General features: G+C 46.1%; 1 protein-coding gene across 3 annotated transcripts in view; it reads left to right on the top strand.

Annotated features, from left to right (window-relative positions):
- The window catches only part of LOC121274462 (E3 ubiquitin/ISG15 ligase TRIM25-like), a 29,521-nt gene extending 14,567 nt beyond the window's left edge, over positions 1-14,954 (top strand). For 2 of the 3 annotated variants that reach the window (XM_041181810.1, XM_041181805.1), the window contains exon 6: positions 8,072-9,238. In XM_041181810.1, the coding sequence (XP_041037744.1) occupies positions 8,072-8,622 (551 nt within the window). In that variant the 3' untranslated portion in view covers positions 8,623-9,238. Of the gene's footprint in view, positions 1-8,071; positions 9,239-14,665 lie in introns of those variants that run through there. The other variant, XM_041181815.1, reaches the window with a different exon arrangement.
- The last annotated feature ends 1,358 nt before the right edge of the window (positions 14,955-16,312 follow it).

Below are 16,312 nucleotides of genomic sequence, written 5' to 3'. Positions count from 1 at the left end.
ATAAAAATTAAAAATTAAAATTAATATTGAAAAAAGGGAATAAAAAAGGGGTGATGGTGGAGGAGAGAGTTCATGATCTGAAGTTGTTGAACTCAATGTTAAGTCCGGAAAGCTGTAAAGTGCCTAGTCGGAAGATGAGGTGCTGTTCCTTCAGTTTGCGTTGAGCTTCACTGGAACATTGCAGCAGGCCAAGGACGGACATGTGGGCATGAGAGCAGGATGGTATGTTGAAATGGCAAGTGACAGGAAATGCTTGCAGACATACCAGAGGTATTCTGCAAAACGGTCACCAGTCTGTGTTTGTCTCTTCAATGTAGAGGATACCGCATTGGGAGCAGTGAATGCAGTAGACCAAACTGAAGGAGGTGCAAGTGAAGCGCTGCTTGATCTGAAAGGAGTGTTTGGGCCCTTTGATGGTGAGGAGGGAGGAGGTAAAGGGGCAGGTGTTGCACCTTCTGCGGTTGCATGAGAAGGTGCTGCGGGATGGGGAGGAGGTGTTGGGAGTGATGGAGGAGTGAACCAGGCTGTCCCGGAAGGAACGGTCCCTACGGAATGCCAACAGTGGTGGTGGGGCGGGAGGGGGGGGGAGATGAAGGGAAGATGTATTTGGTGGGGCATTTTGATTTAATCCCATTGATTCCAGTTTTGCTCGGGCTCCTTGATGCCACACCCTGTCAACTGCGGCCTTGATATCAAGGGCAGTCACTCTCACCTCAGCTCAGGAGTTCAGATCTTTTGTCCATGTTTGAACCAAGGCTGTAATGAAGTCAGGAGCTGAGTGGCACTGGTGGATCCCAAACTGGGCATCAGTGAGCAGGTTATTGCTAAGCAAGTGTCGCTTGATAGCATTGTCGATGACCCCTTCCATTACTTTACTGATTATGGAAAGTAGACTGATGGGGTAGTAGTTGGCCAGATTGGATTTGCCCTGCTTTTTGTGGACAGGACATACCTGGACAATTTTCCATATAGCCGGGTAGATGCCAGTGTTGTAGCTGTACTGAAACAGCTTGGCTCGGGGTGTGGCAAGCTCTGAAGCACAAGTCTTCAGTGCTATTGCCGGAATATTGACAGGGCCCATAGCTTCTGCAGTATCCAATGCCTTCAGCTGTTTGCTGATATTATGTGGAGTGAATTGAATTGGCTGAAGATTGGCATCTGTGATGCTGGGGGCCTCTGGAGGAAGCCGTGATGGATCATCCACTCAGCACTTCTGGCTAAAGATTGTAGCAAATCCTTCAGTCTTATCTTTTGCACCGATGTGCTGGGTTCTTCCATTATTGAGGATGGGAATGTTTATGGATCCTCCTCCTCCAGTGAGTTGTTTAACTGTCCACCACAATTCATGAATGGATGTGGCAGGACAGCAGAGCTTAGATCTGATCCATTGGTTGTGGGATCACTTAGCTCTGCCTATCACTTGCTGCTTATGCTCTTTGGCATGCAAGTAGTCCTGTGTTATAGCTTCACCAGATTGACACCTCATTTTTGGGTATGCCTGGTGCTGCCCCTGGTATGCCCTCCTGCACTCTTCATTGAACCAAGGCTGAGCCCCTGTCTTGATGGTAATGGTAGTGTGGGGGACATGCCGGGCCTTGAGGTTACAGATTGTGTTCAAGTACAGTTCTGCTGCTGCTGATGGCCCACAGCGCCTCATGGATGCCCAGTCCTGAGTTGCTAGATCTGTTCAAAATCCCATATAGCATGGTGGTAGTGCCACACAACATGATCAAAGTGATCTTCAATGTGAAGGCAGGACTATGTCTCCATTTCGTCCCTCACTACCTGCCGCAGACCCAGTCCATTTAGGACTCAGCCAGCTTGGTCAGGAGTGGCGCTAGCGAGCCACTCTTGGTGGTAGACATTGAAGGCCCTCATCCAGAGTACATTCTGTGCCCTTGCCATTCTCAGTGCTTCCTCCAAGTGGTGTTCAACATGGAGGAGCACTGATTCATCAGCTGAGGGAGGGTGGTACATGGAAGTCTGGGTCAAAATTGTGGAACTCCCTTTCTAACAGCACTGTGGGTGTACCTACACCACATTGATTGCAGCAGTTCAAGGCAGTTAACCACCAGATTCTCAACTAGGGATGGACAATAAATGCTAGAGCAGACAGCGAAGCCCACATCCCGTGAATGAATAAAAAAAAAGGTCAGCAGGAGGTTTCCCTGCCCATGTTTGACCTGATGCCATTAGAGTTCACGGGGTCTGTATACCACTGTGCCGCCACCTCTGCTGGGTCTATCCTGCTGGTGGGACAGGACATACTCAGGGACGGCGACCCAGGTCTGGGACATTACCTGTAAGGTATGATTCCATGAGTATGATGCTTGACTAGTCTGTGAGACAACTCTACCAATTTTGGCACTAGCCCCCAGATGTTAGTAGGGAGGACTTTGCAGTGTCAACAGGGCTGAGATTGCCGTTGTTGATGCTTAGGTCAATGCCAGGTGGTCCATCCGATTTCATTCCTTTTTTGTGACTTTGTAGCGGTTTGTTACAGCTGAGTGTCTTGCTAGACCATTTCAGAGGGTATTTAAGAGTCACTCACAATGCTGCGGGTCTGGAGTCACATGTAGGCCAGACCAGGTAAGGACGACAAATTTCCTTCCCTAAAGAGCATTAGAGAACCAGATGGGTTTTTACAACAATCAACAATGGTCTCATGGTCATCATCAGACTTTTAATTGCAGATTTTTATTGAATTCAAATTCCACCATCTGTCTTGGCAGGATCCAAACCCGGGTCCTCAGAGCATTACACTGGGTCTCTGAATTACTAGTCCAGTGACAATACCACTACGCCATCGCCTTCCCCGTAAATCCTGTGGTACTGGCAGATGTGACCAACTAGTTCTCTAGACATGCGCAGTCTTTGGTGAGACTGGTTCTCGGTCATCCGCAGGAATGAAAGGCGACTTTGATAGAGCGTGGCTGTCAATAGACTCCCTGTGACTCTTCGGCAGCGTGTGTGGGAGACACAGCCGCCCCTTAGGTTGCTGCTCATGCCTCTGCTCAGCTAGGAGCCTCAGTCACTCTCTCCTCCGTCGTCTTTGTTCTCTGCAGGCCATCTGGCATGCAGCTGGTTCACCAGGCTCCATGATCCTGATGTACTCCTCCTACAGGATGAAAGAGGGAGAGACATGGTTAGCATAGGTGTACTAAAAACCTGTTCTGGTTAAGTGTGAAGGCCCCTTACCACTTCCTGGAGAGTGCTGGCCACCATTTAGATGGCCAGAGTTTAGTGCACTGCATGGCTGCCTGAGACCCCACCTACCTCCGCCCTATTCCACCTGACCGATTGGCAGCAGCTTTGCCCATTGGACTACATGGACTCTCACCTCAGGCATAGGCATTCCCCAAACCTGCACTGCAAGGCTGCACTATTAGCTTGAACCATGGGGGAGACTGGTCCAAACTGGGATGATGACATTGCAAGGGACTGTGACTGTGACTGCTCCATAGCCAGCTTTAGCAAGGAGATTGTATAATGTGTGCAGTTGTCCAAGTCAAAAGCTCAAGACTTTGCAGTCTGTGCCAGGGTTGGGGGTGAATAGCTTTGGAGCACTTCGTGGCACTTTGATGCCCCTGCGTTGCTTGAGTGGGCAACTAAGCCAGAAGCCCGACTCCAATTATATCAATGTGGTTGTGCCTGAACTGTCTCAGTTGCAGAGGAATGGTCACTTTCTACAGGTTTGCTGAATGTGTGGCCACTTCCCTCGCTTACCCTACCCCCACCCCAAATTCTTGCACGCTTTATTCAATGGTAGAGCTGTCATTGCCCTTTCCCTCCCCACCCCCAGGTCACCCCAACTGCAAGGCAGCCCTTGCCTTGCGACGCCCCCACAACAGACCACCTCAGCGGCAGGGCTGCCCTTCACCGCACCCCCCCCTCCCACCAAATGCTCCTCAGGCTTGAAGTCCAACAGGTGACCCTGGTGAGTGCTGCACATCGCTGCTGTGCACTCCCCTCTGTGTACCCCTCAAAGTGCAGCCCGCCAAGTGCACGCCTCTTATACGCTGTTGTGAAACATGTTGGCTTGCTTTCCCACCGACGCAGACGGACGATACAGCTAGTGCGGTCGGGGGATGATTCTGGTGATGTGCTGATGTATTAAAATGAGGTTCCTGACGTCTGATGGTGGAAAACGCGGCTTGCTGTTGGCAGACTGAGTGGACAATCATGAACTGGTTTCACGCCGTCTTGAAGCCGATTGCACCATATTGTCTGGTCATGCCTCCGAAGACACCCGACGTCGGCGGGCACGGAAAATCCCGGCCCCTGTCTTTGGACTTGCACAGTAACCCGATGGAGCTAAATGGAAGTTAAGGGAATAGCAATTCACCTTTCAATACTGCACGCACAGGTTTAAACATGGCAGCTGTGCAGGTTCATGTGAAGGCAGAGAAATAGACTGCAGTAACATAGAAAGGGGACTAATATTTAGAATCCTCAGTCACTTTGCTAGGAGTGAGGACAGTGAGTTACTTGAGCCTATCTCTCACTGGCTGGGATTTTCCGCTCCTGATCCTGATGGGTGTCATGCCGGGTGCGGGAGCTAAATCTCACGAGGAGGCCCAAAACCGGTTTTACAATGATGTAAAATGAGGAAGTGATTGTACGCTTAAGGCGTCAATTTCCCGCCGTCAAATATCACGAAAGTCATTAGCATAAATCAGCATCTCATTATGACACCTGCTTGCTGGAATCATCCCTCCACACTGGATTAAGAGCCCACGTCTGTGTGCAATTAGAACAACGTGTTTCACAACAGGGTTCCAACAACATGCAGCTGGCGACCTGCACTTCACTCCTGACCCCAAGGTGAGTTCACATACCTGCCATCACGCAGCCAGGCTTCACAGGCTGTACCACATTGGTTTCAGGGGGGGTCTCAAAACAAGTGTACCACAGCAGGGTTAAGGCTTTTACTGTGCTGCAGGGCAAGGGCTCCATTGGGGACAATGAACGGGGTAGGTTGCAGTGAGTCACATGACTTGGGGGATTGGGGGAGCACTCAAGGGTCACCCAATTGAAATGATAGTTCCAACATGAGGACAGAGGCACAGCTGAGACAGGTTAGCAGATGTTCAATTGACATGCAGGAAGTCAGGAAAGTGAAGCAATAAGGCCCATTCAGCACTGATCCCTCAAAATGGCAATCGTGTTCCCCTAGATTTAACCCCTCGTTTGCAGCCTTCAAAGTCACCAGAGTATTATAGAACTGCAGAACTATTGAGTGATTGAAGAAGGTCTAAGGAGTATTTGCTGCATTTGGACATGGACTGTTTCAGTATCTGAGGAGTCGTGAAAGGGGCTGAACATTGTGTAATCATCAGCGAACATCCCCACTTCTGACCTTATGATAGAAGAAAGGTCATTGATGAAGCAGCTGAAGGTGGTTGAGCCTAGGACACTACCTGAGGAACTCCTGCAGTGATGTCCTGGAGCTGAGATGATTGACCTCAAACAACCACAACCATCTTCCTTTGTGCTTGGTATGACTCCAACCAATGGACTTGGTTTTGAGCCAGCTTGTCCTGCCTGAAGGCAGATGGAGAAAATGTGAGCAAGACACATGTGAGGGCAAATGATAAGGTGGAGAGTGGAGGCTTGGACAGTGTCAGGATGCAAACTCCAGAGGAGATGAGGCTAGATGGAGATGTGAGGGTGTGTGAGTGATTGGTAATGTCCCTTGAGGTGGCAGTGAAAGAGATCCTTGTGAATGTGTGACAGACTTGAGAGTGTGTGAGTTGAGAGATGAAATGGTTGACTTACCATGGCAGAATAGATGAGATCTATTCATCTTCTTCCTGCACTGGGTGGCTGACCTCTTCTGCAGGGCATTTGCACTGGCCACCGCTGCGACTCAAGCCGGGTTGGTTACCTTGGTGGAAGGCTTGGGGCCAGAGCAGGGGTAGAGGTCACTGCGGCAGGCCTTGACTACATTCAGCAGGTGCTCCAGTGAGGTGTCACTGAATTTGGGTGCAGCATGCCTTTTGGAGGCATGTCTTCACTGGAGCTGTTGCAGAAAGTGTGAGTGCTGTGCAGGTGTGCTGTTATGGCACAGCTGATGGTAAATGCTGAGCTGCTCCAATCCCAAAGGAAAACTTGAAACAACTGCCACAATTGTTTTGCAATTTGTATAAATTTTGAGATGCGTGCCTTGAATTCAGTAGTAATAAGATCACCAAGTCTTATAGGTTTCTTACAAAACCACATTAAACCTTAATTAATAGAAGAAATGATTTTGAGTACATACATAGATCTAGAAATTACTACTATGATAACTTCTAAACCCTCTAATTAATCTAACTCCCAGTTATACTTGCATTAAGGCAACAGTAAGTTACATAGATTTTAAAAGACCCAGGCAAAGAAACATGATACCTGAACAATCCAATTCAAAATGAGTTTTCTTAACTTCAGCTCTTTGCAGACAGCAGCTTGAGGCTTAGATGCTGGAGGCTTCTCACACTTTTAGATCTCAGTATGCCTACCCTTACACACAGTCTTTGCTCCTTTATATATATTTTCCACTTTGAATGCAAATTCCCATTGTTGCATTATGTGTTTGCACTTTGCCTCTCTGATAATAAAAAATCTCTCATAGTACCAATTTTACCAGTAATCTTTGGGAAAAATAAACACACTGGGCAAAATTTTTACCTTGGCGGGCAGGCCTGTGCCCGACCTGCTCGAGTGTAAAATGACGCGTATTGTCGTCGGGTGAGCGTCCCAATGTCAACACACAGTGGCGCAATATTTCAGTTGGCAGGCACGTGCGGGAATCGGCAGCATGCCAACCGACAATCAAAATGTTTGTAAGATCATTAAAGTCTCAATTAACTGACATTTTTCACTGCCTGTCCAACCTTACGGTGGGTGAGCAGCGAAAAGGCCAATCAGCCTTTTTGTTTATTAGGAAATCTTATCCATGGGCGAGATGAGGTTTCCTAAAGCAAATAAAAATAAAATAAAAATTTTTAAATTGCTTTAATAATATATGATTGCTCATGTGACAGAGTCATAGAAGGGACACGTTTTCTAATATTTTTCATTTCTTTATACTTTTTAAAAACTCGTCATCTCCCTGAGGCAGCTCTTTGCTTCAGGGGGATTCTCAAGAGTGCAATCGCCTGCATGAGCGAAGTTCACGCTTGCCCTCCTCCTCCCCGCCCGCGCAGGCAGTGCTGAGCGCTGCCACTCACGTTTCATGCTAGGCGAGCCTTAATTGGCCGGCCAGCGTGAAATCGCCTTCTGGCTTCGATCGCAGGTAGCAGTCGGCTTCCTGGCCACCCCCCACCCACCAGTCCCTGCTGAGCCCGCCCGACAAGGGCTAAATTCTGGCCACTGTTTCTTACTTCACCTGGCTAAGTGACACATTTCACCCCTCCTTTGAAATCAATCTAGCCTGGTTTATTTAAAAAGGCAAATCTTCCCTTTACCCCTATGTTCACCTACTTAACATTTCAAACCTAGCTTATCTTCTAATACACCAAAGCCTTAAGACCAGCTGCCTTTCATTCAATTAATTCACACACACACACACACACACAAACAGACATAGACCCATAGGCACAGAAACCACTCTACAATAAATTCCATTAACATTATGAAAATTATTATATCTTCCTGACATGCACCATTTAGATATGGTGTCTGGAGTTAGGCAGTGCTAAGGTCACAGCAGAGTGGATGAATCAGATGCTGCCCACCAGTGGAACGGTCTGTTCCCCGCGGATGGATAATTAATCAGCTGCAATGCGACGATTTGCCGCAAAAAGCAGCCATTGTGGCCGGCGGGTGGAACGACATTTCTTCCTGCCCGCTAACAGACTGCGCATTTCAGGGAAAATCCTGGCCACTGTAATTGATATCCTCAGTCACTCTGCCAGGAGTGAGGACAGTGAGTTATTTGTCAGCATCCCACTGAATTTAAAATCCTCAGCCTCTCTGCCAGGAATGAGGACAGTGAGTTATTTGTCTGTCTCCCACAGTATTTAAAATCCTCAGTCTCTCTGTCAGGAGCAAGTGGCTGATTTATTTTGATTTCTCCTTTGATTCGTAGATGGACGGACGCTGACTCTGGATCCTGATACAGCACATCCCTCCCTCATTCTGTTTAACAATAACAGCACTGTTTTGGGATCTTCAGATACACAGCCATATCCAGGCAGCCCACACAGGTTTAACGGCAAACAACAGGTCCTCTGCTCTTCAGGAGTGAGCTATGGCCGCTGCTATTGGGAGGTGGAGACCAGTAAAGCAGTGGGATGGAAAGTTGGAGTCTGTTACAGAAGCATCAGTCGAAAAGGGCGGGGTAATGAATGTTCTCTGGGACAGAATGATAAATCCTGGTGTGTTCAGTCAGGGGTATTCTCCTTTTTAGCCTTGCATAATCAATTTAAAACCAAACTACTTAATTTTAAAGAGCACCCCACCACAGTGGGAGTGTTTGTGGATTTTGATTGTGGGATAATCTCCTTTTATATTGTGTCAGATGACAAACTAACCCACTTGCACACTTTTGAGCAAACATTCAGTGAGCCTCTGTATCCAGCACTAGAGATAGCTAATAATATAGTTATGACCATGTTGACAATGGAGGACATTCACTAAGTTTGCACACCGATATGTTCATCTCAAGTTCTCTAGTTAGGATGGTATTCATGTTTCCCACCTCTTCATTGTGTAGTCCCACAAACCCAGGCTAAAACCTTTGTCAAGGATCCCCTCTCCCCATCTTGTTCCCATCACACCAATGTTAAATGCTGACCTTAATATTTACTTAATCTTGAATTTTCAAGCAATAATTGATCCTGATAACTGCAAGCAGAATTCTTCTCTAAATGTGCTTTCATCATTTCACTAAGTGGATATTTCTGTTCTATTTTGGCTTATTCCTGAAGCAAGGGTGGTATTTATTTTTGATTCCTAAGGCTACTTGTACAGGAGTAGAAGAGGTGCTGCGGGAATAAAACATCTAGAAAGCAGTCTAACAACTGGCTCAGTGCTGTTTCCTGGCAAAGCCCTATTCCTCTGTAGACACAGCAGACCAACTGAAGCTGCTTTAACAAGTCTTTTTTCATACTTGTTCATGGAACAAGTGTCATTTATTGCCCATCCCTAATTACCCTTGAGAAGGTGGTGGTGAGCTGCCTTCTTGAACAGCTGCAGTCCAATGTAGTATAGGAGCACCCACAGCGCTGTTAGGAAGGGAGTTCCAGGATTTTGACTCAGCAACAGTGAAGGAACAGTGATATAGTTTCTAGTCAGGATGGTGTGTGACTTGGAGGGGAACTTCCAGGTGGTGGGTCATCCCATCTATCTGCTGCCCTCCTAGATGGAAGTGGTCGTGGGTTTGGAAGGTCTAAGGAGCTTTGGTGAGTTGTTGCAGTGTATCTTGTACACACACTGCTGCCATTGTGTGTTGGTGATGGTGGGAATATATGTTTATTGTGGTGAATGGGGTGCCAATCAAGTGTGCTGCTTTGTCCTGGATGGTGTTCAGCTTCTTGAGTGTTGTTGGAATTGCACTCAGCCAGACAAGTGCTGGGTATTCCATCAGATTCCTGACCTGTGCCTTGTAGACGGTGGACAGGCTTTGGGGAGTCAGGAGGTGAGTTACTTGCTGCAGAATTCCAAGCCTATGACCTGCTGTTGTAGCCACAGTATTTAGATGGCTGTTCTAGTTCAGTTTTTGGTCAATGGTAACCGCAGGATGTTGATCATGGGGGATTCAGCAATGGTAATGCCTGTAGAATGCATTACCCTAAATTTCTCCATTTGCCACAGTTCTGTCCACCTGATTAGTCCATTGATACCTTTCTGTGGCCTACAGCCGACACCAGGGGCAGGATTTTCAGATCGTCGATTGGACGAGCGTGGTGGGCAGGCCCGGGAGCAGCTGGGAAACAGTCTGCCACCCATGATCGGCCCCCGACCACAATTTCACACTGGCTGGCCAATTAATGGCCAGCCTGCATGAAAGAAGCATTGAGAAGCTCAGTGCTGCTGGGGTGGGGGGTGGGAGGAGTGCGAGGGCAAAAGTCTGGGGGTGGAGGAGTGCACGCTGAAAGCTCCCTGGATGCAGGGAGCTGCCTTAGGGAGCTGAAAAATGTTAAAATCAAAAATAAAGATTATCAAAATCTGAAAAAATGTCCCGACGTGGGACTCACTCAGTACATTTTTATCACCGGCTTCTGTTATTAAAAGTCATGGAATTCATTACATGTTTGAACTGTTGTTTAAATTTTTAATTAAATTTTTATTACAAACAAAGTTTCAAAGTTTGTTTTACTTTCTCTTAGTATTTATGTGAAAGCTTGACTAACAAATATTGCGTATTAATTCACCCAAGTGAAACCTTCACAAGACTTTAGTAGAACAGAAATAACTGAAAGTGAAAGACCATCTTAGATGCAACTCCAGTGTCAGCATTAAATATTATCTAGTTGGAAAACTCTTTACCCTCAGTTGCCTCTGTGCCAAAACTAAACTGACCACCACTGATATACATGATCTCCAATTTGTGGATGACTGCAGTGTCGTTACGCACTCTGCAGCAGATTTGTAAGCCGCTCTCGAGTTCTTCAATTGTGCATGCAAGAAACTTGGCTATCCTTGAATTTTGCCAAAACAAAACTCATATAACAACACACACCTTGCGAGTTAAATATTCCACAACCCATGTATGTTGACGGAGTGACTCTGGAATATGTTGGCCACTTCCTATACCTCTGCAGCCGTCTCCCTCAAAAGGCCATCATTGACGAGGAGATCCAACACCAGATCAGCTGTGCCAGCTCAGCCTTCTGCAAAGTGCCCCAGCGTGTGTTTGGCAACAAAGACCTCCACAAATCAAGTCCTAGTGTACCGAGCAGTTGTCATCACCACACTCCTTTACTGCAGTGAGACCTGGAGTGAGACGTGTCAGTGACACAAGAGTGCCAGAAAAATTCCATTAGCAATGCTCATGCTGCATCCTCCAGATTCAATGAGACAGTCGTTGAACAAATGATGGTGTCCTTTTTGAAGCCAACTCCACAAGCATTTAGGCAAAATAACTTCAAAATCAATTTCGAAGGATTGAACACCATGTCCAGGATGGCTAAAAACCATCTCTCCCAGTCAGTTCCTGTTTCCTCAACTCTCAAATGGCCAATGATCTGGGGGAAGACAAAGCAAACACTTCAAAGACACTGGACTGAATTTTTCCGTTGGCGAGCAGAGGGCAGGGCCCACTTGCTGACGTGAAAATGATGTGGGATGACGCTGGGGGGAATCCCTGATGTCATCCCGCCCCATTTAAATCTTCAGGATGTCAGGGCAGAGCGCGATTAGCTGTCCGCCCGCCAACCTGTCAATGGCCAATTGAGGCCATTGACAGGATAATTAAAACAATTAAAGGCCCTGCCCGTCCAACCTTAAGCTGGCGGATAGGTCAGGAGCCCCAGCGGCCTTCTGAAAAAACATGAAACCTCATCCACTGGCGGGATGAAGTTTCATGTCGGTTTTAAAAGAGTTTATTAAAGTTTCAGTGAAATTTATGAACATGTCTCATCGCATGTGACATTGTCACATGAGGGGGACATGTTAATGATTTTTTTATTTTTCTATTTTTAAAGTTTGAAAACCTTCCAGCGATCTCCCTGAGGTGGCACTCAGGGAGATGTGCGCTCTTTTGTGCGCATGCATGAAAGAGCACACTCTCGCATTTGGGGAATTCCCCCCTCGCCTGCACAGGAAGCGCATAGCGCTTCCCACCGGACATCAGGCTGGGTGGGCCTTAATTGGTCCACCCGCTTAAAATGGTGGCGGGACCCGCTTCTCCAGTGGGGATCGACTCCCTGCCCGCCAGAGATTGGGTCAGGCCTTCCCGCCCATCAGGCAAAAAATTCAGCCCTCTGAGGCTCTCCTTGAATTGCAACAGCATTGACATTAATGACTGTGAGGAACTTGCTACCAGTTCTTCAGAAAGGTGACGATTTGTTCAAGCTGCATCAGGCTTTGAGTAACAACGGGCGGAATTTTACACCAACAGGAACTTTTGAATGGCTTGTCACATATTACGGCTCTGCCCCCGCCACAATGGGACCCTAAAATTCTGCCCAACGCCTTAATAATGAGATGCAGTGGCAGTAGAGATGTAAAGAAAAGAAAGCAAACTCTGCAGTCTGCACACTACTGTCTGGGATGTCCTGCCCTATGTGCAAAAATATATGTGGGTTAAGAACAGTCTGTTCAGACTCTTGGGGCCCATGGCAGAAACCTGCGACTCTGAGTGGACGTCATCCTTGAACTGAGGGACAGTCGACGATGAATCTACTCATATGAAATCAAGAAAATGGATGTGTATGTACATATTAAAATCGACCTTCTGTAACTGTCTACCGAATGCACATACAATTCAAACAAGAATTAGTATTAATATAATGCCCCAAGGTGCTTCACAGGGGCATTATAAAACCAATTATGACACTGAGCCACTCAGGGAGATATTAGAGTAGATGGCCAAAAACCTCGTCAAAGAGATAGGTTTTAAGGAGCTTCTTAAAAGAGCAAAGGGAGCTAGAGAGGCAGGGAGCTTTAGGGAAAGGATTCCAGAGCTTCTGGCCTAGGCAACTGAAGGTGCTTTCCATTAATGGTGGAGCAATTAAAATTAGAGATGCTCAAGTGACCAGAATTAGAGGATGTTGACATGGGGTTGTGGGGGTGCAGGAAATTACAGAGGTAGGGAAGGTGAGAGCTTAGGAGGGAATTGAAAACAAGGATGAGAATTTTAAAATTGAGGCATTGCTTGACCAGGAGCCAGCGTAGGTCAGTGAGCACCGGGGTGATGGGTGAATAGGACATAGGCAGCAAAGCTCTGGATGACCTCAGGTTTATGGAGAGCAGAATGTGGGAAGCCTGCCACGAATGCATTAGAATAATCAATTGCAGAGGTAACCATGAAAGAGGGCTTCAGCGGCATGAGCAGCTGAAACAAGCGCAGAGTCCGGTGAGTTATTGAGGTGGAAATAGCTGTCCTAATGATGGTGGAGATAGGTGATCAGAAGCTATCACTGGGGTCATGTGTGACCCTAAGGTTGTGAACAGTTTGGTTCAGTCTCAGACAGAGGGATCGAGTTGGTAGCTAGGGAATGAAGGTATGGCAGGGACTGAAGACAATGGCTTTGGTCTTCACAATCCTGTAATTAGTTGGAGGAAATTTCTGCTCATCCCAGTACTGGATGTCAGATACGTACTCAGATAATTTAGAGATAATGAGGAGGAGGGGGCGAGGGGTGTGTTGAGAGATGTGATGGTGAGGTAGAGCTGGTTGTCACATATGGAAACTGACATGTTTTGGATGATAAAAGCAAAATATTGTGAATGATGGAAATCTGAAATGAAAACAAAAAATGCTGGAAAAGACTCAGCAGGTTTGACAGCATCTGTGGAGAGAGAAACAGAGTTAACTCTTAATTTATTGATTTTGTTTCCAATTTCCACCCCTCTCTCACCTTCACATGGTCCACCTCCGACACTCCCTTTCCCTTCCTTGACCTTTCTGTCTCCATTTCTGGTGATAGACTGTCCATCAATATACAGTGTGAGCCCACTGACTCACACAGCTACCTTGACTACAGCTCCTCATACCCTGCTCTCTGTGAAGACGCCATCCCATTCTTTTAGTCCCTCCACCTCCGGTGCATCTGTTCCGATAATGCCACTTTTCAAAACGGCGCTTCTGACATGTCTTCCATTATCCTTAACTGAGGTTCTCCCCCCCCACCAACCCCCCCACACAGTGGTTGACAGGGCCTTCAGCCGCGTCCAACCCTTCACCCACACCTCTGCCTTTATTCCTTCCCTTCCCTCCCAAAACTATGATTGAGATGAAAGTGAAATGTCCTCACTTTTCACCCCACCAGCCTCCACATTCAAAGGATCATCCTCCTCCATTCTCACCAACCCCAGTATGAAGCCACCACCAAACACATCTTCCCCTCAACCCTGTGTCAGCATTCCCTCCGTAATAACCCAGTCTACTCCTCCGGTCTGTCCGCAAGCATGACCTAGACCTTCCTGTAGCTTGCCATTTCAACATATCATCCTGCTCTCATGCTCATATGTCCATCTTTGGCCTGCTGCAATTTTCCAATGAAGCCCAAGCACCTTATCTTCTGATTAGGCACTTTACAGCCTTGCAGACTTAATATTAAGTTCAACAACTTCAGACTATGGACTCTCCCCTCCATCTTTACTCCCCTTTTTTAATCTAACTTTTTATTTTAATTAATGCATTTGCCCTTTTATTTATTTTTTATCCTTTTTCCCAAATGCGCCCCCCCACCAAAACACAGGGCTATCTGTCACTTGTTTCTATGTGGTGCTTTCACAGAGAGAGCTGAACCTTGTTCTGCTCTTGACAAATTCTGCTATCTTACTTTTATGCCACTATCAGCACCTTCTTCAGTCTTAACACTCCCTTTGTCTTGTGTCTGTGACTTCTTTGTCAAATTTCTCCTTAGCTCCCACCTATTCCTCACCTTCTATTTTCCTCCACCAGCTCCACCCCCTCTTAAACAGTATAAAATCCATCACATTTCTACTTCTCTTTAGCTCTGAAGAAGAGTCATACAGACCCGAAATATGAAATCTGTTTCTCTCTCCACAGATGTTGCCAGGCCTGCAGAGTTTTTCCAGCGCTTTCTGTTCATATTTCACGTTTTGGATGATATTGCTGAGGACCAGTGTGCAGATAAGAAATAGGAGGGGGCCAAGGATAGATCCTTGTGAGACTCCAGAGGTAACTGTGCGGGAGCCTGAAGAGAAACCACCATTGCATTAATACACCGGATTCTGTCATGGACAGAATGTATTTGCTGTCTAATTGTCCATAATCAGTATGTTGTGTATGGAAAGAGGTGTCTTTTCTTACTCTTGGAGTGCGCATTCCAATTAAATAATTCAGCAGCAAGCTTCCATGAGCTTGAAATAATGAAGGTTATTTATTTTCAAATTACCATGAATTAATGCAGCATCACACACTAGGTCTCATGTATGAACACACGCACACACACACACACACACACACACACACAAAGATTGAATACAGATAAAGAAAGTGCACCTTTACAGATTACAGTTAAATCAGTCTCAGATTTACGATTTCAAGTCTGTCATGTGGCAGCTCTGTGGTTTCTTTAATAGGTTACATGGTTTAAAGTGAAGTGAGAGGCTTGTAAAACAAAGGGTTTGTGGCAGTTTGCATGGTTTCTTGTGGTCAAATATCTAGGAGGCTGGTCCTCAGGTGAACTTTGAAACTTTAATTATTTTGTATTTATCATGTTTACATGAATGCATTTTCTGTATGTCTAATTCTGAGGTGATTATTTCAAGCATTGGGCCAAAGGATATACAAGCCATATAAGGAACTGACCCAGTCTGCGTCTTAAACAAGAGAGAGGGTTTGTAGAAAACAACTGGAGGAAGACCATTCATCCTGGACATACGACATTCATTCTGGGAAATCTAAAAGAGAAAAACCTTGCCTGCTGTGAAATCTGGAAACAAGGGATTCATTCATTAGATTGTCAGTAAATAGTTCCAATTAAGACCGTGATGGCAGTTCAGTTAAACACAGGCAAAGCTGTAATCAAGTGAGTCCTCAAACTGATAAAGCTAATGACTGAAGAAAACTTGAGAAACCATGTTATCAGTAAAATGTCTTATTTAATTAAAGTTAAGCGCCAGGCAGAGGAAAGGTGTGTAATACCAAATTGAAGTCCTATTCCACATTAAATTATCAAATACCTTCATAAAACGCTCAATATGTACAAAGATTTTGACTAAAAAATATCCATTCCCTACAAACAATCTCTAGTCATAAACGGAATTGTACAATTAATTGCTTTCATTCCCACGGCTGTCTTGCACATGGTAACAGCTGCAGCTGTTGCTTCTGTATTTTTGCCATTCATTAAAAACGCACTATTGTAATATACGTATCTAAACTCACCATTTGTAGTTCAACTCGACAAACCTCCAGGAGACTCTGGTACAGGCCAAATTGTTTATTAATCATTCAAGCGTACGCAGGGAGAGACAGCCTTGGGCAGTCCAAGACCGAACTCTACAGATTACAGCAAAGTCACATTTTTTAAACACAGTCACATGCACATATTCTAATCTTGTCAATTCACAGTCACATGCTCAATAGATGCCTTTGGCTTTGGTCACCTATTTTCCATGTGCACAGACACTAGACATTGTTCTCATCCTTACAGGATCACCAAATCTTGCTGATTGTGCAGGAGCCTGG

The sequence above is a fragment of the Carcharodon carcharias genome, chromosome 2 (assembly GCF_017639515.1).
Source record: "Carcharodon carcharias isolate sCarCar2 chromosome 2, sCarCar2.pri, whole genome shotgun sequence".
Taxonomy (NCBI): domain Eukaryota; kingdom Metazoa; phylum Chordata; class Chondrichthyes; order Lamniformes; family Lamnidae; genus Carcharodon; species Carcharodon carcharias.
Note: the sequence above shows the minus strand (reverse complement) of the source record. Positions and strands in the feature narration are given on the sequence as shown.